Genomic DNA, 24,948 nt, shown 5'->3' with positions numbered 1-24,948 from the left:
TTAGGAGAAGTTGTAGACAGCACTGCAGGAGGAAGTTATTTCTCACCAGGGATGAAGAAGGACATCTGCCAGTGCTCTGCCTCAGCCACATACACCTACTCTCTGTGACCTCAGAGGCCAAGACTGGAGACAATTTTTCTGTGGCTCTCTTAACACAGACATCACACACTACAGACATCCCACCACTGCCCCAGCTCCCTCTGCAACCTGTGCCTAGACACCCACTTGCCAAGAACTAAAGACCAGTTCTGGCCCAAGCAAACCAGCAAACATCTCTGCCCTCTAGTAGGTTGCAACTACACCTTCTCCAACAAAGTTGAACCCCAGTCTGTGGTGGGGTCTTCCAAGTTGGTCATTCCCTGGTTACTCTCCCTCGGCCTTAGGATATCCTTTAGAGTTCTTTTATAATTACTTTTCTTTTTAATTTTTAAAAATGTTTTTATTTATTTTTGAAAGAGAGAGACAGAGTGAGAGCAGGGGAGGGACAGAGAGAGACGGAGACACAGAATCCGAAGCAGGCTCCAGGCTCTGAGCTGTCAGCACAGACAGATGCAGGGCTCGAACTCACAAACCATGAGATACTGAACTGAGCTGAAGTCAGACACAACCAACTCAGCCACCCAGGAGCCTCTATCATAGTTACTCTTTATCATAGCTTAATAATTCTGTAAATTAAACTTTTCCTTTTAAACTCACTGTATGCGTTCTGTCTCCTGATATACTCATTAAGTCAGATAGATCTGGGTTCAAATTTGACTGTTCATCAGCCTGTGGCCTTGATCAATCAAAATTACTTAATGATCTGAGCCTCCGGTACTATACCTATAATATGGAAAACTTTAGCCCCTGTCTCATCATAGAGTCATTACTGGGATTAAATACAACTATGGGCATAAAAGAAAATACAGATAATCAATAAATGGTCTTTTCTCCTCCTTCCCCTGATGTGTAGCCTACTGCCCATTTACTCTATGCCAAAAAAAAAAAAATATATATATATATATGTATATATATATATATATATATAAAGACACAATCAAATCTAAGTGTGTAACTGAAAAAATTATAAATAGAAGAAGACACATTACAAAGCAGACACATTAACCCATCAGAATAATGACAACAACCTTCCAGCATCTGTCTCCTTGAAAATTCCATCCTGATTGGGACATAGTTCACAGCTAGGGGAAACACCACATTTACAGGCATCACAAAACCAAGGTTCAGTGGAGTTTTCAGAAGCTGAACTCATAATTGAGTCACTCTCTCCATCAACTCCATAGCAACCTAAAAAAAAAAAAAAGTATGATTAAATAATTTATAAAATCACAAAACAAAAAGTGGAAAAAATTCTGAAAAACTAATGGTTTATAAAAATGATATCAAAGTCAAAACACATAAGTGAAATTTTATAAAAATACTTTTCACCTACCATAGTATGCACAATGAAACAACCTTTTGAAAGAGTTTTAGATCTACTGAAAAAGCGTTACAGAAGTAGAAAAATATACAGTTCTTTAAAAAAATTTTTAATTTACAAAATTACATAAAAATAGAAGTTTTCATTAAAAAGAAATCAGATTACATCTAGGAACAATTGATTAACAAATATTTATTGTGCTCCCTTTGTAATGGACACTTAAATTTATAGAAGACCATGTTCATGCAAAACAAACATACAATCAAAGAAACCTCTAATGTAACTTTGGAGATGGCAGTTAAAACAAAAACCCATATAACCATAAATACAAAGTTAAGTATTAATAAAAGGAAAATAAGACAGAAACCCACACAGACATAAATTAAGGCTATAAAACAATTTGAATAGCTCGGACTACAGTCAGACAAGCTGGGTTCCATTCACAGCTGAGCCAACTTCTAGCTCTAGAAGATAGTTGATCTTTTTTAAGCACTTACAATTCTATCTTCTGTAAAAATTTATTCATAACTCAAATTAATGAAAACAAGAAATTACTCTTTTTCTGTTTAACTTAATAATCTGAGAGAAGTTAAATTATTTAAGCAGAAAATGTGATAAAAATTTTTAAAGATCCTCATAAACATACCAAACAAACAAGATTAATTAACATAAGTCTCTACATTTTATATTAGGTCATGTTATACTTCAACTATCTTTCAATTATTAAAAGCAAAAAGTTTCTTTATCAATGCAAATATACATGCCTGCAATTATAAATTATATTTAAAGTTACTATGTGGGGTACTTGCTTCAGCAGCACAAATACTAAAGTTACTATGTGGGCTTCTAGATCTGGCTAAACTTTTTATAAAATCAAAAAGATCACTCTTAAGATTGAACTTAAAAAGAGTAGATTAGAGGGGCATCTGGGTGGCTCAGTCAGTTAAGCATCCGACTTCAGCTCAGGTCATGATCTCACGGTTTGTGAATTCGAGCCCTATATCAGACTCTCTGCTGTCAGCACAGGTCCCACTTCAGATCCTCTATCTCTGCCCCACAAGTGGGGAAGGGGCAGAACAAAAAAACATTAAAAAATGCTTAAAAAAATAAGCAGTAAAATAAACATTAAGAACAAAAATAGTAGATTAGATGTCAAACCTGTAAGCCAACAGGAAATTCAGGCACAACACCACTGTTAACATTTTGGTTAAGATCAGGTTCTCATTAAAATTCCTAAAACTCAATTTTATCAATGAACTCTGTGTTGATCAGGCTGTTATTGCCTGACAAACCAACCAAACTCACTAGAAAGTGATGTTATGGGGCGCCTGGGTGGCTCAGTTGGTTAAGTTGTCTGACTTTGGTTCAGGTCATGATCTCACAGTTCGTGAGTTCAAGCCCCGCATCAGGCTCTGTGCTGACAGCTCAGAGCCTGGAGCTGGCTTCAGATTCTATATCTCCCTCTCTCTCTGCCCCTCCCCTGCTTGCGCTGTGTCTCTCTCTCTCTCTTCCAAAAATAAGTAAAAATGAAAGAAAGAAAGAAAGAAAGAAAGAAAGAAAGAGGAAGGAAGGAAGGAAGGAAGGAAGGAAGGAAGGAAGGAAGGAAGGAAGGAAGGAAGAGATGTCACATCCATTGTCATGAATAATTCTTTCTCAGTATAAAAATACCAAGAAGATGTATTGGCATGAACAGAGTACTGATAAATACGGAATCCAATGAAGGGCAACTGAAAAGTTAAGAGATAATTTCACCCAGACTATAAAAAGCCATTCAACCTCTTGATGATTTATAATAAAGAGCACTGGTGACTACAACAGTCATGACTCCTAAATAGTTTTCTTTTCCCTAAATGATGCTTGACACAACACTTCATGTTATCTAATTTCTCTTCGTCTAGAAAGAAAGACACTATGCTTATGATAAAATATCCTTAAGAGAAAAAAAATTAACGCACAAATGTTAATAAATTACAACTTCATTCTAGGCCTAATGTATGCCCTGGTCATCTCTAAGCTTGGGTATTTCTCCAATCTCCTAAGACACATTTATTACCTCTTCTGGATAGGGTGCTTCTACAGACAGATAGCCAAATTATCAACCACTCAAAGATCTCTAGCCAGGTTTCTTCTAAGAAGGTAGTCTAAGTGCCAAATTTTAAGGGGCATCCAAAGTGACCTCCAATAAACTAAAAAAACAAAAAACAAACAAAAACAAAAACATACACACAACAAAACAAAACAAAACAAAACAAAACCACTATGAGAAGCATATATACGCAATGATCGTCTGTCAAAAGACTCAAGACTTAGCACACAGGTAAGTTTATATGCATGCAGTGTAAGATGTGATTATCTGACCTGGTTACACACTAAATAGACAATAGGAGCCTAAACTAGAGTATCTTCTCACAAATACCAAAGATAGCCAATTAAAATAAATAAATAACTAGACAAATACTGAATTAAATCACCCAGAAAGAACTATACACAAGTAGAAAATAATTTCATCTACTCCTGAAACCAATACTGCACTGTATTTAATATTTAAATTTTAAAAAGGAAAAAATATGGATATAAAAAGAAAATAATTTACTAGATGTCATTAATTTACTAGATGTCATTAATAAGTCAACAGTCATATGTAAGTATTTTACACAATGCTAAAAACTGAATATAGATTACAATTAAAATAGGCTGGTAGGCAGAAAACTAAAAAGTTGGTTTACAACTATGACTTATATAAGCTGCCTCAAGCAGATGCCATAATTGTCACCTTTATGCTATTCAAAGGCATAAAGGCAGAACCTTATGGTTCCTTAACCATAAGGTTAATCATGTTAACCAGGAACCTTAACATGATCTGAAAATTGTGCAAAAGAATGCCAAAGAAAAGATTTCTAAGGACCCAGACTACAGTACCTAAGATTAGCCAAGAAATAAAAACTCATTAATTTAATATCATTAAATTGTAGTTGGTAATAATCATCTTCACTTCTGTTTAGATATACATTTTTTAGATGGCAAACCCTAAAATGAAAAGGAAATATAATTTTCTTCTTGAGAGCAGTTATTATTGACTGTCACCAATAAAATAAAATTTTTCAATAAAGGCAACAGTAAACAAAATATTGTATTCAAAGCAAACTCAAAAACAAAATAAAAAATAATCTGCTTTTTCAAAGGGTTATACAATACTACAAGGAAAGAATCTATTTTCTTTATAAAATAATGTTCCTTTGAAGTAAATTCTTTCATCTATATTCACACAAAGTAGGCAATTACCAAAATAACAAAGCCCCCAAGGGGCTATCTATTTTATTCATTTCATTCACCAAAATCAAGGTAAATCACAGAAAATTTCTGCGATTAGAATACAGAAAATTTCAATTCTATTTTTTAAAGAATATTCTACACACATAACAAAAATTTGCACAGAGATTAAGCCACCTACTTACTAACAACCTCAAGAATGATTTTTGAAGGATTCTCCTTGGCAATTCCTGTTCTGTAACCTAGAAGATTGGTACTATGTAAGTTCAAACATCAACCAGCAGGTGCGTATTTCTTCTTCAGCTTCAATAAGATGATTCACAGTATGTTGTGAGATTTATAGAGTTCTTCACCTGCCACTTTTCCAGTATTTCTCTGCCATGCCTATTGGGTTTACTGACCAAAGTTCTAACATGTTATGTCCACTCTAATCCATTTTAATTAATGACTAAATCCATTTTTTAGAAGTTTATTTATTTTGAGAAAGAGAGAGGGGGGTAGGGGGAACACATGTAGGTGTGCACACACAAACGGGGCAGGGGCAGAGAGAAAATCCCAAGGCAGGGCTTCAATCTCAGCAACCATGAGATCATGACCTGAGCCACAGAAATCAAGAGTCAGATACTTAACTAAGCCACCCAGGTGCCCCAATGACTAAACACATTTTAAGATCTTTTTCTTTCTTCTATACAAAACAGAATAGAAACTACCATAAAACATGTAATTCTACCTATGTAATTCTACCTATGTAATTCTGAGTAGAAGATGCAAAAGTGCAGAGAATTTTTTTCATTTGGGTAAACACTTAAAATTAATAGACATATAAAACCTATTTCATATATTTTTCATGTTTTCAAATGTTTGGACATTCAGAATTTGAAAACATGTTTCTATGGCCATCTAATTAGGATCAACCTCTGAGCAACACATGAAACCTACACAAATTGTATTTAAGGAAAACTAATATAAATGTGTCTACAATTGTTCTGATTTATACACGGGTATGGATAATCCAGTGGATTTTTTTTCCATTCAACTTTTCCCAGGGGAGCAGAAGACCTGCAGTCTTCCAACTTCCAACTATGTAACTTTGGACAAACCACATCTCTGAGACTGAGTTAAACTGATCTGCAATATGTATTCAATAATATCTCTCCTAATTATCTCTCAGTATGGAAAGAAAAAAAAATAGGAACCCAAAAGTTGTCATTTAAAATTTTAAAACATTTTTTCCGTTCTTAACATCCTATCACTAAGACCTCAGATTTTTATTAAAAGAAAAAAAAAATTTAAGTAATACTATTATTTGAGAAAAGATGTGTGATACCTATGACAGAACATAAAAGAACCAAAGTTCTTGCTGACTTATAAAGTTCAAGTGGTTATAACTTGAACATACTTTACCACCCAATAAACATTCACAAGGATATATCTTTGCATATACTAAGAAATACAAATGGTCTAGGGCTAGTTAAAAGACAACAGACTGAAAATGAACAGGGGGAAAACATCTCTTAGTAGATCGTATCTCATTTAATGCATCAGCTAAGCCTAAGGTAACTGCTGCCAAGTGCATTACCTAATGCTCTATCACATACTATATGACACATATGTGACAGTTTTCTTCACACACACAGTACAATCAGTGTATCAGGATAACTGACATTACACTCAGGGGTACCCTACTATTACAAGTCAGTTATAAGATCTTGTCACAAAGGTGTTTATACTAAATGACAAGTTGGAACTCTTCGATTTCAAAGAGAAAAGAGTTTCATCTATATTTGGATGAAGAGAATACTCTGAAAAGTAATCAGACAGTTATACATTTTATAAGCAATATTTCAAGTACTGTCTTATAGCAAAATCTTGACTTAAATACTTCTCTTAATTATGCTTAAGAATAAGTATATTTAAAAAAAAGACGAAAAATAAAAAGAGGAAAAATTAGAAGAAAAGATAAAGGAACTATACCAAAACACTAACCTATGGTTGTCTGGATATTAGGACTATTAGAAATGTTTCTTCTCTCTGTTCTACATTTTATTTACTATCTGTGTATTATATCAGGATGGACAGTTTTCTCAAAAATGAAATATTCAGGAAATTTCTGTTTAAACCATGAGATGTTTAAGAAAAAAAAAAATCCATGGCTGAATTATAATATAGAAGTTTGTCACTTAGGCACCTGAATTTAAAACAAACAAAAAACCCAGCAACACTAGCTTTCCATTATACTTCAGAAAATTTCCCTTTCTCTGGATTAATTTTATATAAAAATTCATTCTGGAACTTAAAAAGTAGTACAGAGAGATTTATAGCTATAACTGTATAAAAATGAACATTCTAACATTGAAAAATACCACAAAGTTAACAAGCACAGGAAAGGGTGGAAAAAATATTTACAAGAATCAAAAATATTAGCAACACATACAGGACAAAGGATTAACATTAAAACAAATTCCAGTAAATCAATAAGAAAAAGCCAAGTAGAACCTATTAAGAAATGACCAAGGATATATACAGCAAGTAATAGAAAATAAAATGCAAATGACAAGATACCAAACCTCACTCATAATAAGGTGAGCGCATATTTTAATAAAATGAGAGTCTCCAAAAGATTAAAATAAAATTTACTAATATGCAGTGTTATCAAGTAGTTTGTACACTATTGTTAAGAATATAAATAAGTACAGTTTTTGAAGGTCATTCTGGCAATTCTTTTTAAAAGTTAAAACATACTTATCTTTTTTGTTTGTTTACATTTATTTATTTTTCAGAGGCAGAGACAGAGCACAAGTGGGGGAGAGGCAGAGAAAGAAGGAGACACAGAATCCAAAGCAGGCTCCAGGCTCTGAGCTCTCAGCACAGAGCCCAACGCGGGGCTTGAACTCACAAACCACGAGATCATGACCTGAGCCGAAGTCGGATGCTTAACTGACAGAGCCATCCAGGAGCCCCAAAACATACTTATCTTTTGATTCAACAATTTCACTTCTAGGAATCTATCCCACAGAAATTATTACATGAATATGTATGACACATACTTGTTAGTACTAAATATAAGTAAAAAACTAGACACAAAAAGAAAAATAAAGACATCGTTGAACAGTTCTATAACTAACTACGTACATTAAAAAGAATAATGTATCCGTATGTACTCACATGAAAAGAATCTCAATACTAACAGATTAACAAATAAGTGAAATAAGACAAGTCACAGGGGAAAAAAAGTCCACGGTATTTGTACCATTTATTTAGATAGAGACAGAGCCAAGCAAATGCATAAGTGATATGTGTATTCATATATATACACTGGAGCCTGAGTGAAGGGACTCCCACTGGTCAAATCTGGACAATTTAACCAACAGAAAGAACAATCTGGTAATAGATGATGAGAACATAGTAATACTGAAAAGGAAAAATGGGAGAAAAATTCTCCACAAAACAAATGCTGCCTAATAAACGCAGAGGAATGACAAAATTAAAAACCCCATCTTGCAGCTACATACATAATAAATGATTCTGGCAAGAACTCATATGCCACTCTGCAAAAGATTATTGGAGAATAGGATATTAATAGTTTCCAACTTGTTATGCCACAGATTACTCGTTAATTACCAAAAGAAAAACAAATGGTTTTAAAATGGAGAGTTCTAGTTGACATCACCTTAACTACCATCAAATTGGCATCATAGTTCTTTTCATGTGGTGGTAAACATCATCAACATAGTATTCTTACCAAAAAATGTTTAAACTGAATCTAATCATGAGGGGAAAAAAAACCAAAAAACCAAAAAAAGACAAATCCAGGTTGAGGGAAATTCTACAAGTTATTCTAAAAAATGGCTTAGATTCTTCAACACATGGTCATGAATGACTCTAAAATGTGTTTTAGATTAAAAGAGACTAAGACACAAAAAGCAACGCATAAACATGGATGGATCTTGGATGGGAAGTAGGACAGTACCACAGTGGTAACAGAGGTATAGAGGTCACAAGAAGAGTTTGCATATTACTGGCCATTAAATTAAAAAAAAGAAATTTAACGTTAATTTATTTTTGAGAGAGACAGAGCATGAGCGGGGGAAGGAGCAGAGAGAGGGAGAATCCAATCCAAAGCAGGCTCCAGGCTCTGAGCTGTCAGCACAGAGCTTGACATGGGGCTCGAACTCATTAACTGGAGATCATGACCTGAGCTGAAGTCAGATGCTTAACCAACAGAGCCACCCCGGTACCCCCCCCATTAAATTTTTTTTTAATGTGTTTACCTGTATGCACATGAGAAAGCAAGAAAAGTCTGGAAGAATACACGCCAAAGTTTTAAGTATGTTTATCTCTATGTGGTATGGAAGATGTTCATTTACACTGATATGTTCTACAATGAAAATGTATTTATGTAATATAACAAAGCTAAATGAATAGCACCTGTAGGGGAGTTAGACTACCAGAGAGGGATTGGTGTGAATACAGACCAAATTAATTAGTGATTTCCTATGCAAAGAGAAGCAAAATTCAGATGAAGAACAGTAGTTCGTTTTTACTTTATGTACTTCTATGTTTGCAATTTCTGTACATATTTATATGTTACTTATATTTCATAAGAAATATTTTAATAAAAATAATTTTTCAAATCTCCTAGTAACATAAGACAGTAACACTCATTTAACACCTCTACATTTAGGTTGTATTTATAGAACATAAGGAATCTGGGTAGAGGGTAGAGCATATGTGAAAGCCCCCTAATATTGGAAAGGCAAGTCATTCAAATTGGCAGGTTATGGAATCTAAAAGAGTCCTGCTGTGAGTGTGAACTTTATTCTAATGGGACAAAATGATTTTAAACGGAATAATATGAACAGATAGGCATTTCCGAAAAATTAGCCCTGAAGACAGTAGGAGAGCTGGAGCAAGAAGAGGCACATCTGTTTAGAAGTTAACACCCTAGCTCCCATCTGCCTCGAGTCTCAACCTTCTACTGGCTTAGACACCATTATTTTTTGTTTTCAGAGTTTCGTTATCTCTTCCTCTCTATGCTTGCTCCCAACCATTTCTATAAATAAATAAAAAGCCAAAATTTCTAAAAATCTCTTGGTGAGTCTGTTACCTGCCTTATATGAGAAAGTGTATTTTATTCTACAATGCCCTGGCTCCTTGCCATGACCTACACCTGCAGCTATAGTAAACTCCAGCATGACATCCAACTATGCATTCTCCTTCTCTCTCAAATTTTACTTCCTTCTAAACCAATATCATTCAAAGGATGATCGTCCCCACCTCCTGCAGGAGAATCCTGAGGTTACCTTTTAAAACTGTAGATAATAGAGTCCCACCCCAGGCCTATTATATCAGAGTCTCTAGGAGTAGAAACCAGAAATCTGTTTTAAACAAGCACCTCAGGTGATTCTTTTCCACAATGAAATCTGAGACCACTGGAAAGAACATCAGATAACTAAATAGATTATCTCTATTCTAAAAAGCATTAATATGTATTTTGTACACCACCCAAATATCAGTCACAACCACAGGAGAAACAGAAAACATGCAGGAGATTTAGAATCTGACTACATAAAAAACACAGGTACTTGTTAGCAAGATATTTTCAGATTCCAATCCTTATATAGGTAAAATGGCTTCAATCATTCAAGACTATCTCCAAACAACATATTATCCCTAATTCATGTAGCTGGCAACAAATAGAACAAAAAGTATTTGCCATGATTCTTTACCACAGGATAAACAACCACAAATTCATCAAGGTTTTACTTCACATTTTCTTTAAAAAAAATAAATAAAAAAGAGGGGTGCCTGGATGGCTCAGTCGGTTGAGCTCAGTCCAACTTCAGCTCAGGTCACGATCTCACAGCTCATGAGTTTGATCCCTGCGTCAGGCTCTGTGCTGGTCGCACATAGCCTAGAGCCTACTTCAGATTCTGTGTCTCCCTCTCTCTCTGCCCCTCCCCTGCTGTGTCTGTCTGTCTGTCTGTCTGTCTCTCTCTCAAAAATAAATAAACGTTAAAAGAATTTTTAAATAATAAAAACTATACGTACATAAAATATCTCTAAATTGTCTAACACTCATTTCTAAAAATAAACAAGGTTAATGATTCTGTCCTAAAAATATTTTTCACAAGAAATATAACTTGTCTATACAAATACAAAGTAATCTCTGCTTTGATGAGCTTATTTTAATGAAAAGTAGCATAATGCTGAAAAGCAAGGAGCCATGTAAAACTGATTTCTAAATGCAAAGAAAAATTTGCATTAACAGTCCATAAATGAATTTAATAGTATAAAATGTGGTAAAATTCATAAATACCTTAAAATTTCATAAAAATAAAAAGCAATAAGCTAAATACAATATATTCAGAAATATATACTTTAGTGCAAAGATCAGCAGCCTATTCTTTGCATATCAAAATGATAGGATGCAACAGGAGTTACTCAAATAAGAGAGCTGAAAGCTATAAAGAGAAAGAGGGAAGGAGAAGGGACAAAAGCAGGGAAGGAGAGTGTTTCGGTCTACAGAACCAACAGTTCCAGCCAAGGAGATACCTAACTAGATGTTTCACCTGATAGCCCCTTGCTAGGTGTGTCTCACCTGACTGCTCCTCGGTGCTGAGGACCTGCACCGAAGCCTCCTGAAGTAACCTTAAAGTTACCCTTCGCTCACTGTTATACTAAAATCTCCTCCTATGGGCGGAGCTTTCTGCCATTTTTTGAACACATGATGTATGCACCAGCATGTCGACATGTTAAGCATGTACAATTGAAACAGAAGCACCTATGTAAGTTCCCTATAGTACTCCCTAATACGCTAAATAAAAGCTTCCTGTACTAACCCCATGGGAGACAGTATTTAGAGAGCTATCTTCCTGTTCCCTTACTTGTAACAATAACAATGCTTCCAACCCTTCCTCGGGTTGTGTTCAATTTGATGCACCCCAAGCAACAAACCTCTTGAGTTCAGTTACAAAAAGAACACATGCAACTCACTCACAACTCACAAAGATTTACCAATAAGGTATGTTGCACTCAATACACCCATAGCACAGAATCTATAATTCATTTATAAAACTGTATTCTTCGCTCTTATTTTACATGTTTTCTTTCCTCTATTATATATAAACAGCAGAGACTATATCTGGTACATCCTCTAGTTTCCTAGCACATAGTCTTAACATTTAAATATTTATAGAATCGGGGCACCTGGGTGTCTCAGTAGGTTAAGCGTCCAACTTCAGCTCAGGTCATGATCTCACAGTTCTTGAGTTCGAGCCCCACGTTGGGCTCTGTGCTGACAGCTCAGAGCCTGGAGCCTGCTTCAGGGATTCTGTGCCTCCCTCTCTTTCTGCCTCTCCCCTGCTCAAGCTCTGTCTCTCTCTGTCCTCAAAAATAAATAAACATTAAAAAATTTTTTAAAAATTTAAAATATAAATATTTACAGAATATTTAATATTTAAATAAATGTATTTAAATGGTAGTTAATGCTTACATCAACACCATAGAGAAAGCTGTGCTCACCAAATCTCTCCCTTCAATCCTCTCTAGGTGGCAAAAAAAGCAATACTAGAGAGACAGAAATGTTGATGGGAACTATGACTCAAAGACAGCACGAGGGAAGTCTAGTACTGGGGAAGTGGGGGTACACAAAAGAGTACTTTCAATACTTTCAGTGGTGTATGTACATAATAGATATTGCTACAGTCAACAGAAGGCGGGTCCTGGAGGGACTCATGCATTAAAGCCCTTTGTCTCTCTTAGTCCTTAGGAGAGAGAACTGGTAGGATCCCAAGTGATTCCATTAACCCTTTCCCCTGTTGACTTGTGGTTAAGTTTCTACCTTTGTTAGTCTGGGAACCTGATAAAGAGTAGAGTATCAATTGTGTTACTTGGAAATACTGCTTATGGTAAAAATGACTCTCCTTGGCAGACTGCATCTGAACTGAAAGTAACAATAAATGGGGGCGGGAAGTGGGGGGAGGCATATGCATAGCCCAAAGAAGATGGCTCCCAGATGACTATTTGCTTGCTATAGGGACTATTACAAAGACTCACAAAAAATGAAGACCTTGGAGGCAACCTGGAATTGCGTTCTTTTAGCCTTCTCAATAAACTGGTGCTAAATATGCCCAAAGGGTAGCCCTGAAAATTTTAAAGTTTAGATACCCTGGTAATCATTGCAGAGCTACTTCTCTGTATTATCAATGGAACTAATGTTTTCATGTGTATATGAAACATCCTGGGATCCTGTCAAAATACAGATTCTAATTTAGAAGGGACCTGTGATTCTGCATTTCTAACAAGCTCCCAGGTTACACAGATGCTACTGCTTAATGCTGTGGATCCATGAACCATACTTTGAGTAGCAAAGCTTTAAAAAACTACTGAAATAGGTTAAGAGTGACATTTTAATTTAAATACTAGGAGTTGTAGAACATTTTTAAAACTTATTAACTTTAAATACAGCAAGATTGTTATACAGGGAGAAAGACCTTGAAAATGAAAATAATTCAGCAGTCATGAAAGTTCCTATTAGGATAAGTGAAGAACTGACACTTCTAAGAGGCTGCTAACTCCATTTCAGGGGAAGAAAAAATTAAAATGGAATAAGAACATGGTACACCTAGAAAGAGACAAAAAAACAAAAAAATCTAAATTATCTGGATCAAGTCACAAGTCATGACTTATTTTTTCAACTCAGGGTCTAATTAACATGGGCTAGCAACAGTGTAATGACCCAAAAAAGGTCCAGAAGATATATGTTGACCAAGATGAATATTATTATACTGAGACTTATCATCATTACTCCTTCCCAGAAGATAAAATCAAACCAAAGATTATTAAGCAAGGTTTTTGTTTTATTTTTATTTTTCTATTAGTAGATTCTACTGATGTAAAACTAGTGATGATGAAAAATTCTTCATAGCTCTATTAATCAATATAATTTATTTCTAATACTACCTAAGTATTACCAAAAATAACTTAAACGGAGACTGAGGAGTATATCCATATCAAAACAACCCTTTCTCAAACATACTACTCAATACTACCTGGTAAAGGAATTTTTTAGACTAGACAAACACAAATAACCTATAGGAAATCAACTTAAAAAGGATCAAAGTATAGGGGTGCCTGGGTGACTCCGTTGGTTAAGCATCCAACTTTGGCTCAGGTCATGATCTCACAATTTGTGGGTTCAAGTGCCGCATCAGGCTCTGTGCTGACAGCTCAGAGCCTGCAGCCTGCTTCAGATTCTGTCTCCCTGTCACTCTGTCCTTCCCCCGCTCACACACTCTCTCTAAAAAATAAACATTAAAAAAAAAAAAAAAAAAGCTATACTCTTAAAAAAAAAAAAAGGACCCAAGTACCATGTTTGATATGTTTACTGACAAACACCCTATAAGAATTGTATTAGAATATATTAACCATCACTTTAATTCATGTCTACGAAAAATACATTAATGTTTAATCACACTTGTCCCCTAAGCCAAAACATAATGTAAAATTACCAAAACTAGAAATGTTTCAAGCTATTAGTTCTAACTCTAGTAAGAAAGCACGGGGGAAAAAAAAAAAAGAGGGAATAATATAATCACAATTATACAACACAATCTCCAACATTAACAAAGGAAATGGGAAATTACACTAGAGGGGAAAAGTTGTAACATAATTAAAAAAAAACCTCTCAAGAATTATGTTTTACCTATGATTTATAATTTGCACCTTAACTTTGAATTTATCTGAAGTTCACAAAATTCACAAAACTACCAACAAAGCAATAATACCACAACATATTCACCTAAAGAGGTAGAAAATTATTCAATTTCCCCATTTATTGTCTTATTTATTTATTCTACATATTAGCTACCTCTCAAAACACAAAGCTTCACACTCAAGAGCATTAATTTCCCTTTCCTGTCTTCTCTTTTTCCTTCTTCCATAACAAAAATAGGTCTCCAATTCTAATGACTCAGTCTTACAAGAAAAACGAGCAATCATTAGCAAATACTTAAGAACATTTGGAACTTGAACTGCCATTAGAGCTGGTTAAATGAATTATGCAGGAAAATATGCTACATGACTTTACAGACACAACTTGCTTTGACCTAAATGGAATTACCACTCAGCTTGATCATCTTTGTCTGCCTTGTCTCAGAAAGAGTTTTTGGCTATTTTTAAAAAATCAGAACTACCTTAAAATAAGGTAGATTTGACATAAAAAAGGCTATTCACCTGAAGGACAGGTCCCATTATGAACCTTTAATACAACTCTAAGCATGTCAAGGGTACTAATGGGGTGCCCTTCCAGAAATCTACATTTGTTTGCACAATGAATCGACTGGGTAAGAGCTCATAATAAGAATCCAAGGTGCATTAAGTCTGAATCAAAGACAAAAGAACAAAGAGGTGGTACATAGTACTGGTCCCTAGTGGACTCAGGCTTAAGTCCCAAAGGCAGGAGCTTTAGAAGAGTAATTGCTTTACTATTATAGCTGTGCAACCTTGAGACCACAAGGCCTCAGCAGTCTGTGCACCAGCACCAAGAGATAGCACCCTCAAAACAGATGGGGAACTATACATTCAAATACCTCCAGGGAAAAAGCAACTGACAAAAATGAGTAAGTGATCTGGGAAAGGATTATGGTGAGAAAACTAGGCTTCACCAGCAGGAGGCAGCCCTATTCAACTCTAGCAGACTGTTGCCCTCAGAGGAAATACTGCTGCCAGCACTTTAAGAGAAGTTTGAAATCCAAAACGTGTGAAATAAATATCCCAGTTTTTCAATGTTAGGAACCAATTCAATTTCTTAAAACCACTGTGCCAGCCTTAGAAAATATATCCATGGTCAAACCGATGACCTATGAAGTAGAGATAGTGCTTTCGGCATGGTGAGAAATCAACAACATTAACAGGAGAGGTCATGCCTGCATCACACATCAGCAATGAGATTTATGGATATAGGCAGTGGTAACATATTTGTGATCAACAGTGGTGATGAATACAACAAACACATCAGCCGCACAGCAGCTGCTTTTGATAGTCACCTATTCTGCACCTGTTCCAAGGAATCTGAACATGCTGGGTGGGAAAAAAAAAAAAAGGAAGAAAACAAAACAGACATACACACAACCATGTTGAACTAGTCTGTTTATATTCATTACCACTAATCACAAGTGGTCCTTTATAGCTTTCTGGCAATAAAATATACATGTAATACACATACATACATACATACACACACACACACACACTTTATAGCTTTCTGGCAATAAAATATACAGGTAATACATACACATACACACACACACACACACACACACACACACACACACACAATCATATAGTATTATGTAAACAGTTCCCTAGTCCATTTCATTCTTCCAAATAACTATTTTATACCAACCTCTCTTCCCAAATCTCCCACACCTCCCTCATCTCTACTCTTCTGCTAATGACTTTGCTTCCCATTTCACTGAGAAAACAAGAAGCATTCAAAAAATAAGTTCCACAGCTCCAACCACCACATCTAACAACCTACGTAATCTGTATCCATATATCGTCTCCCTCCGGTTACTCTGGCTACTCATATTTACTCAGTCTCTCCACTTGGTGTTGGATCCTATCCCCTCTAGCCTTATACTCAAAACCCTTGCTCCAGCAACTCCTTCCTTTTCTCTCCTTAAATGATCATCAACTCTCCTTTTCCACTGGTCACTTCCATGTTAGTATAGCACACTAACATATTATATAATCTCTGCATCTGTGGTACACAGCCTCTAGGATGGTCCCAATGATCAGTGCCCTTTATATTAACAATTTTAGAAGGTCCCCTCCTACATTTAAAGTTAACTAGGGCTGGTCTGCTGAACAATATGTAGAAATTATAGTATTTATTTCTAAAATTAGGTTACAAAAGACACTAACTCTCTCATATAATTGCTTCTCTTTCTCTCTGATCACTCATTCTGAAGAAAAATGTCCTGTCATGAAGATACTCAGGCCCACACAGTGAAGAACTGAGGTCTCCATCCAAGAGCCACCAGAGAATGGAAGCCTACCAATAACTAGTTAAACAAGCTTAGAAGCAGATCCTCCAGCCTCAGTCAAGCTTTGAAATGGCTAAAGCCTAGGCCAACAGCTTTGACTACAACTTCATGAGAGACCCTAAACCGGAATCACCCAACTAACCACGCCCAGATTCTTGACCATTAGAAACTGTGTGAAGTAAAAAATGTTTGTTGTTTTAAACTGATATATTGTGGGATAATTTGTTACAAAATAGATAACTAACACATCATCTAAAATAAGAAGAAACAAACCCTCCCTCAAACTCCATAACCCTTTTAGCAAAGATCCCATCTTGCTGCTTCTCTTTATATAAAAAGTCATCATAGGAATTGCATTTAATCACTTTCCTTCTTCTATCCCCACTTGAACTCTCTTGAATCAAGATAACCACTGATGCTCATGTGACTAAATTCAATGGTAAACTCTTGATTACCATGCTTGATTACCATAGAAAAACAAAATGAGATATAAACTTACATGTACAAAGTAAAGCATGTGCATACACACTGACAGAAAAGGACAAAAAGACCAAGAAACATCTAACATTCTTGAGCACCTAGTTACTAAGTATAGAGAAGACAAAGAAGAATCAGGATATACTAAATACACATGAGACATGAACACAATATACATGAGGCCTTAGTATGGCCACCGATCAGTGACACCATTCTGACTCCATGTGTCCACAGCCTAAAAACACAAAGCCCATGACTATTTTGTAGGTAAACTGCAGAACTAAAGCTATAACCAGGCATACTTGTCCCTGGATCTAAGAGAGTGTGTCTTTGGCCCAGGGTACCATCTATGTGGGCTCTGGAGCTGAAAAGGCAGAGAGAGCCAGGACATACAATACAAACTGTGTACCATAAGATTCAGGTGATCCTTCCACCAACTTGTACTCTATCATAAGTGTGTTAACTAATCACATTTTTTTCCCCTTGCTTCTCTTCATGTATTTTATATTTACTTAATAAACCACGTAAGGCGCAGTTGGGTGGCTCAGTAAGTTGAGCATCTTGGTTTCAGCTCAGGTCACAGTCTCATAATTAATGGGATCAAGCCCCATGTTGGGCTCTGTGCTGACAGCATGGAACCTGCTTGGGATTCCCACCCGCCCCTGCCCCTTCCCCATTCGTACACTCTCTCAAAATAAATAAGCTTCAAGGTAATAAATAAATAAATAAATAAATAAATAAATAAATAAATAAATAAATCAACCAACCAACCAACCATGTAATATAAGCATTTTGTCCATAAACCTTTTCTCCCACAACCTTTGAGGTGGCTTATCTGGCAATATACTTGGGAGTCTACCATTGCATTAGGATAATTTGCCACAGGACATAGTCTTCATCTGACTCTAAAACCAGAATTTGATAGTTACTCACTTTCTCTGTTTGAAACATTTTCCTTACATAGCTTCTGTGACAGTACTCCTGGTTCTTCTCCTATCCCATTGGCCATGTCTTCCCCATCTCCTCTGAAGTGCTAGAACCACTTCACTTTTTTTTTTGATCAGTCCCAAATTTTTATCTCTGGTCCCAACATCTTACCTAAACTCCAGACAGTTTAAAACCAAATTTTTACTATCTACCTCAAAACCGATTCCTCTCTTGCATCATTGCAATGGTCTCCCTGATTCCCAATTTAGACCCACTTCAGTCTACTCCCAACCCAATAATCATTGGAGTGATCCTTCCAAAACATAAATCAAATCATATTAATCCTCTGCCCAAAATTCACTTAGGTCTCCCCACATCCATCACAGTCAAATCTAAAATCTATGGGGTGCCTGGATGGCTCAATCGGTTAAGCATTGGACTTCGGCTCAAGTCACCATCTCACAGTTTGTGAGTTAAAGCCCGCATCAGGTGAGCACGAGCCCCGCACTGCGTGAGCCCTGCTTCTCTCTCTCCATCTCTGTCCCTCTCTGCCCCTCATGGGATTCTCTCTCTCCCTCTCTCTGCCCCTTGCTCACTTGTGCGCGCGTGCTCTCTCTCTCTCTCTCAAAATAAAAAAATAAACTGTAAACATTTAAAATAAAATAAAATAAGGAGTGCCTGGATGGCTCAGTCAGTTGAATGTCCAACTTTCGCTCAGGTCATGATCTCATGGTTCATGAGTTCGAGCACTCCATCAGGCTCTGTGCTGACAGCTCAAAGTCTGGACCCTGCTCTGGCTTCTCTGTCTCCTTCTCTCTCTCTGCCCCTCCCCTACTCACACCCTGTCTCAAGAATAAATAAATGTTAAAAAAAAATTTTTAATAAAATAAAATTAAAAAATAAAATAAAATCTATGACCTGCAAGGCCTCACCTGGTTTAATTCCATCTCTACCTTCACCACTCGCAAGCTTGTTCACCTAGTTCCTGCCATTATATAAACACTCCAACCATGTTCCCACTTCAAGATCTTTATACTTGCTACTGCTTCTTTCTAGGGCACTCTTTTTCCAAATAGTTGCATGACTTGCTTCCTTACATCCTTCAGGTCACTGCTCAAATATCACCTTATCAGAGAGGATTTTCCATTTCACCCTTTGTAAACGCAAACTTCCACCTGCCCGTTAACCACCCCCATCCACAGCATTTCCAATACTCCTTGTCCTGCTTTATTTTTCTCCATAGTCCAGACTACCACCTGATATATATTTATTTTTTTTTATTTCTTCATTGCCTGTCTCTCTTACTAGACATTAAGCTTCAATGTTTATATTACATGCCTAAAACCTATAGAATGCAAGCATATAGAAGATACTCAATAAACATTATTAAAAAATAAGTGAATGAGTAATAGTAATAGGAAACATTTCCATAGTTGAGACTTGGCAGCAAGGAAGGGAAGCTTCATATGAAGGCAAGAGAACTGGCCACAGAAGCACAGACCCTGCAGGTCCCATAGGCCCAGACGAATACCAGAACTACTTGGGAGGAGGGCTGTAACATCAAAAGAGCAGGTAAAGGCAAGGCCACAGAAAAACTGCTCTGTGGTTGTCATGGCCCGATAGAAAAAAATCAGCTGACAAGACGAAATAACAACTTTACCACAGAGAAACTTGGAAGACACGGTCTCAACCAATTGATCAAAGTAACATCACCAATAACTGGAAAAATAAATATTCTATGCTTCTTAATATGATACAATGAGAACACAACTCCTGTGGCATTCTTGCCAAAAGCATGTCACCTGAATCTAACCATAAGAAAAGATAAGAAAAAAATAGTATTAAGGACATTCTATAGAAGAACTGGCCTGTATTCTTCAAAAATGCCAATGGCAGGAAACACAAGGACTCAAAAATGTTCTAGATTAAAGATGACCAAATAGGCATAATGACTGAATGCAATGCATAATCCTAGATTTTATTTTGCTCTAACTGACATTATTGGGATGACTGGCAAAACATGAATACAGTCAGTAGATTACATAGAGTTCAATCAATGCTGAGTTCCTGACTTTGATAATTACATGGTTATAATTATATGGTAAGAAAATGCTCTTGTTAAGAAGTACACACTGAGGTATTTAGGGGTAGAAGGGGACATTATGTCTACGGTTTATCCTCCTAGAGTTCAAAACAAAATTGCTACAGGACAGAAGATAAAATAGCAAAATATTACCATGTGGGAAATCTGAGTGAAGAATATATGGGAATTCTTTGTAGTACTCATAACTTTTCTGTAAGTCAGAAATTATGTCAAAATAAAAAAAATAAGTGAAAAAACAAATACATTAATGAAAAAGGTTCAAAAATAAAATGGGCAAAAATATTCTCAATATATTATAATTAGTCACTCTTAGCTCAGATCTTAAAAGATAATCTCTAGAGGTGCCTGGGGGGCTCTTGATCTCAGTTCAGGTCAGGACCTCACAGTTCTTGAGACTGAACCCTGCACTGGGCTCTGTGCTACAGCAGGGAGCCTGCTTGGCTGCTTGGGGTTCTCTCTTTTCACCCGCTCTCTGCCCCTCACCTGCTCGTGCTCTTGCCCTCTCTCTCTCAAAATAAATAAACTTAAAAAAAAAAAAAAAAGACAATCTCTATAAATACTGGTTTAAAATTGAAAATTATAACCAGGAAAGAAGAAACTATGTATCACTAGACTTAGAATGTAACTTTTTATTTTTAAAAAAAATTTTTTTTTGGGGGGCGCCTGGGTGGCTCAATCGGTTGAGCGGCCGACTTCACCTCAGGTCATGATCTCACGGTCCGTGAGTTCGAGCCCCGCATCGGGCCTGTGCTGACGGCTCAGAGCCTGGAGCCTGTTTCCGATTCTGTGTCTCCCTCTCTCTGACCCTACCCCGTTCATGCTCTGTCTCTCTCTGTCCCAAAAATAAATAAACGTTAAAAAAAAAAAAAAATTTTTTTTTTAATTTTTTTTTTAATGTTTATTTATTTTTGAGACAGAGAGAGACAGAGCATGAATGGGGGAGGGGCAGAGAGAGAGGGAGACACAGAATCGGAAGCAGGCTCCAGGCTCTGAGCCGTCAGCCCAGAGCCTGACGCGGGGCTTGAACTCACAAACCTTGAGATCGTGACCTGAGCTGAAGTTGGACGCTCAACCGACTGAGCCACCCAGGCGTCCCAGAATGTTAAATAACATTCTCCCAGACTAACATACTAGACTTTTTCCTGTATTTAAACAGTCTTTTTTTTCTGTATCTAAATTTCATGTAAAAACTAGAAATAAATGCCATCAAGAATGAAAATATTTTAACACTGACCTTCAATGTTATGATTTCCATATAATATTTCTATTTCAATCATTTAAAAACACATTTTTAAATTAACATAATCTGAAAAATAACACCCTCATACATTGAGGATTTGAGATGTCGCTTCAATTGAAACACCATGAAAGACTGTAGAAGAACTTTAGAACAGTACAAATGCAAAAGACCTGATTTTACTCATTTAAATTCAGTGTCAATTAGCTGTTTCAACAAGGAGACAAAACAAAACAAAATTACCTTCATGGACCGTAATGCCACAATTGTCACACTGAATTATTTCATCAGCATCCTCGCTATTATCTCCAAGACAAACACAGCAAATCAGAATGTGGTCCATTTTTTGAGAACTCCAGTTTTGACTCTTCTCAAGAATCAGCGAGTCCTAATATTAAAATATATCAGAAAAATCACGTTTAAATTAAAAGATAATTTCAATAAATAAAATTCTCACTTAGTTATTTTATGGATTTCTAAAATTATGCTGCATTCTCCATTCTTTTAGTAATTTCAAAGCATATTACACTTGAAAACCCATCTCTTTGTCAAATGACCCTCAAAGCACCCTCTAATTTTTCATTTTCTCTACAAGTCCCATATTCTCTCTCCTTTAAGAAATGAAAAAGCAAGCATGCAACTCTTCATCTGCTTTGCCATTCCAGATTATAGTCTGACCCCTTAAACTAGGAGAAAGGAAAAATTAACTCACATGTAATTATTAACCGTACAACGGGTTTAAAAAGTTTAACACAGGGTTCCTATACTTTGGAAGCTTATACTCTTACCTTAAGGGAGACAAGACACACATATGTTAAACAGGAAAAAAAATCAATTCAAGATAACACATAAGCAAATATGTATGTGATGGCATAGTTACAGACTCTACACTCCTTAACTGCTGAGGAATTCAGAAGTTCCAGGGTCATCAAATTACTGGATGACAGATCCAAGAGAGCCTGCATAGACATATCTGTGTATACAGAGACAGAAAACTATCTAAAAAGGATCCAGATTGTCTAGTTGCTAAAGAGTGAGAGTACTCTAGTAGGTTCATGTCAAGAAAGATCTAGTGTAAACTAATAAAGATATGGAGCTAATTATAATATAAAAGGAGGAAGACATAATAAATATAAAGATAAAATTAAAGAACAGTTTACCTGTCTAATTTAAACTGCATTACAGATTTAAACTTTAAATGGTTAACAAGACAATGATTCTTATCATATATCACCAGATTGGGCTTTGTATAAGACAGCACTTGAGTCTACGTATTTTAAAAACCTAACCATGTTTTTTCATATTCCTTTAAACCAATAACCACAGATAACATTTACAGTCATCATTTCATAGCAATTGTAAATGACATTTGTATGATACTTCAATGTCACAATCAATAACATTTTTTTTCAATTCTGTGTTATACATCTAAATTGCAACTGATCTGTAAAACAAATCAGAAATGAAGGAAAAGTCAACAAGGAGGCAGTGTCACTTCTCTTGAGAATCTTACTACTTTAAAATTGGGGGCACTTGTCGATTGAGCATCCAACTCCTGGTTTCTGCTCAGGTCACGACCTCATGGTTTCATGAGTTCAAACCCCACATCTCTGCTTGGGATGCTCTATCTCCTTGCTCGCTGCCTCTGCCCCCTACTCAAGCTCACTCTCTTTCCCTCTCTCTCTTTGTCTCATAATAAATAAACTTAAGAAAACTGTATTTTGTTCCTCCTTGTTACAAAGCCAAAGCAGTTTGAGGGCTTTGGACATGAGAAGGAAATACTGCCTAAAAAGAAAACTCACATTTTATAGTAGTTTGTTACATTGAACAAAACAAAAATCTACCCAGATTCTCACTCCATCAGCCAAGCTTCCAATGTAACAGCATTTGACTTAAAGCCCAATGTTCTTGGCTTTCATTCTCAGTTCCTACTTAATAACTGTTGAACCTCGAAGCTGTAGTTTTCTTATCTGTAAAGTGGTATCACAAAAATAATACCTACCTGATGAAATTGTTGTGAAAATTAGCAAGATAACTGTATGGTAACAATGTTCCCAAGACATACGAGGTACCCAATAAGTGTTCATTCTCATTCTCCTTTCCTATTTCTTATAGGTGGTTCAAGAAGAGGAGTATGAGCTGACCATTTATTATACTGAGGAATCTTCCTTGGAATCCCCCAAAATGTTGTAAGCTTCAGTGAGCACTGCTACTTTAAATATTTTCCTATGGTGTCCAAAAAAGACTTTTTCCCCAAAATACCACATCTAGGTTAAAAAAATCATAGACTAGAAAAAGATCTAGACAATAACCAGAAACCAGAGTTTGATGATTGACAGTATTGGTGCTGCCAATACTTCTCTGGTGGAATTACAACTAATGAGCCCTTGAGAAAAGGTTTACCCATGTGGGAAACAAGTAAATTAGCACTAATAGGTAGCTCTAATTCTATTATTTTCCTATTTTTCCATTTTGCTCAGAAAAAAAAAAAAAAAAAAAACAGTAAATGTTTCAATTGTGTATCTATACCAAATTCTCTCCACACATATTATCATTTAGAGGCAGAAAAATCAAAATTAACTGGTATTTCTGGCCCCCTGATCCCCATCATTTGAGACTCTTACCAGAAATGTATTTCAAAGACAAGAGTAATGAAGGGGAACTGGAGCCCTACCAAATGATTGACAGATAACGCTTCAGTGGGAAAATCTAAGCAACACATTCTCTTCAAATATTATGCTCCACGTTGTCGTTAATACATCAAACATGGGTTGAGAACACTTGTGATCAAATAAAAAGCAAATTTAGTATCAATTTTTATTGGCATACTTCTGAAGATGTGTATCATTTTTCAAGTTTCTGGACAAGATAGTTAGGCTCAAGTTTTTACCAAAAAATATATCTTTTGAAAATATGATTTTTACATAAAAATAGTAATTGAGAAAGTAGGTTTGGAATGGCACAAGAGTATCACCTAGGATATAACTTTAATATCATAGAATAATGGAATCTAATGGTAATTAAGAATGGGGCACTGTAGTAATAATTCAATGACTATTTATAGTAAATTATTTCACTTACCCTTGGGATTTAAAATTTACACCTAAAATGGTAATACTGCCCAATGTTCTCAATGGGTTCTAAAATATGTTTAGTGTTCATCTATATATGTATTCCACATAGATGCTTATAAATAATATATACAAGATAAATTCTATCTAAGTTTTATGTGTTTAATATAAGGGAATTCCAGGGGCACCTGGGTGGCTCAATCAGTTAAGCATCCTACTTTGGCTCAGGTCATGATCTCACGGTTTGTGGGTTTGAGTGCCGCGTCAGGCTCTGTGCTGATGGCTCAGAGCCTGGAGCCTGCTTCAGATTCTGTGTCTCCCTCTCTCTCTGCCCCTCCCCTGCTTGTGCTCTGTCTCGGTCTTTCAAAAATAAATAAATGTTAAAAAAAAAA

At 36.0% G+C, this 24,948-nt stretch overlaps 1 protein-coding gene across 1 annotated transcript; it reads right to left on the bottom strand.

Moving 5' to 3' along the window:
- Positions 1–1,108: 1,108 nt before the first annotated feature.
- On the bottom strand, positions 1,109–21,915 carry LOC121026801 (PHD finger protein 14-like). The gene is made up of 2 exons (XM_040469585.1): positions 21,729–21,915; positions 1,109–1,287 (listed from the first exon to the last, which is right to left on the bottom strand). The coding sequence occupies exons 1-2, from the start codon at positions 21,826–21,828 to the stop codon at positions 1,109–1,111; spliced, it is 279 nt and encodes a 92-aa protein (XP_040325519.1). The 5' UTR covers positions 21,829–21,915.
- Positions 21,916–24,948: the final 3,033 nt, after the last annotated feature.

Source organism: Herpailurus yagouaroundi, unplaced genomic scaffold (assembly GCF_014898765.1).
Source record: "Herpailurus yagouaroundi ecotype Mexico unplaced genomic scaffold, PumYag 162493, whole genome shotgun sequence".
Lineage (NCBI taxonomy): Eukaryota > Metazoa > Chordata > Mammalia > Carnivora > Felidae > Herpailurus > Herpailurus yagouaroundi.
Note: the sequence above shows the minus strand (reverse complement) of the source record. Positions and strands in the feature narration are given on the sequence as shown.

What these genes read in the sequence shown, in the direction of transcription:
- LOC121026801 (XM_040469585.1), bottom strand. Translation starts at nt 21,828, where the DNA reads ATGGACCACATTCTGATTTGCTGTGTTTGTCTTGGAGATAATAGCGAG. An exon ending in TGGCATTACGGTCCATGAAG is followed by an intron (nt 1,288 to 21,728) that starts GTAATTTTGTTT and finishes TTTTTTTTTTAG; the next exon opens with GTTGCTATGGAGTTGATGGA.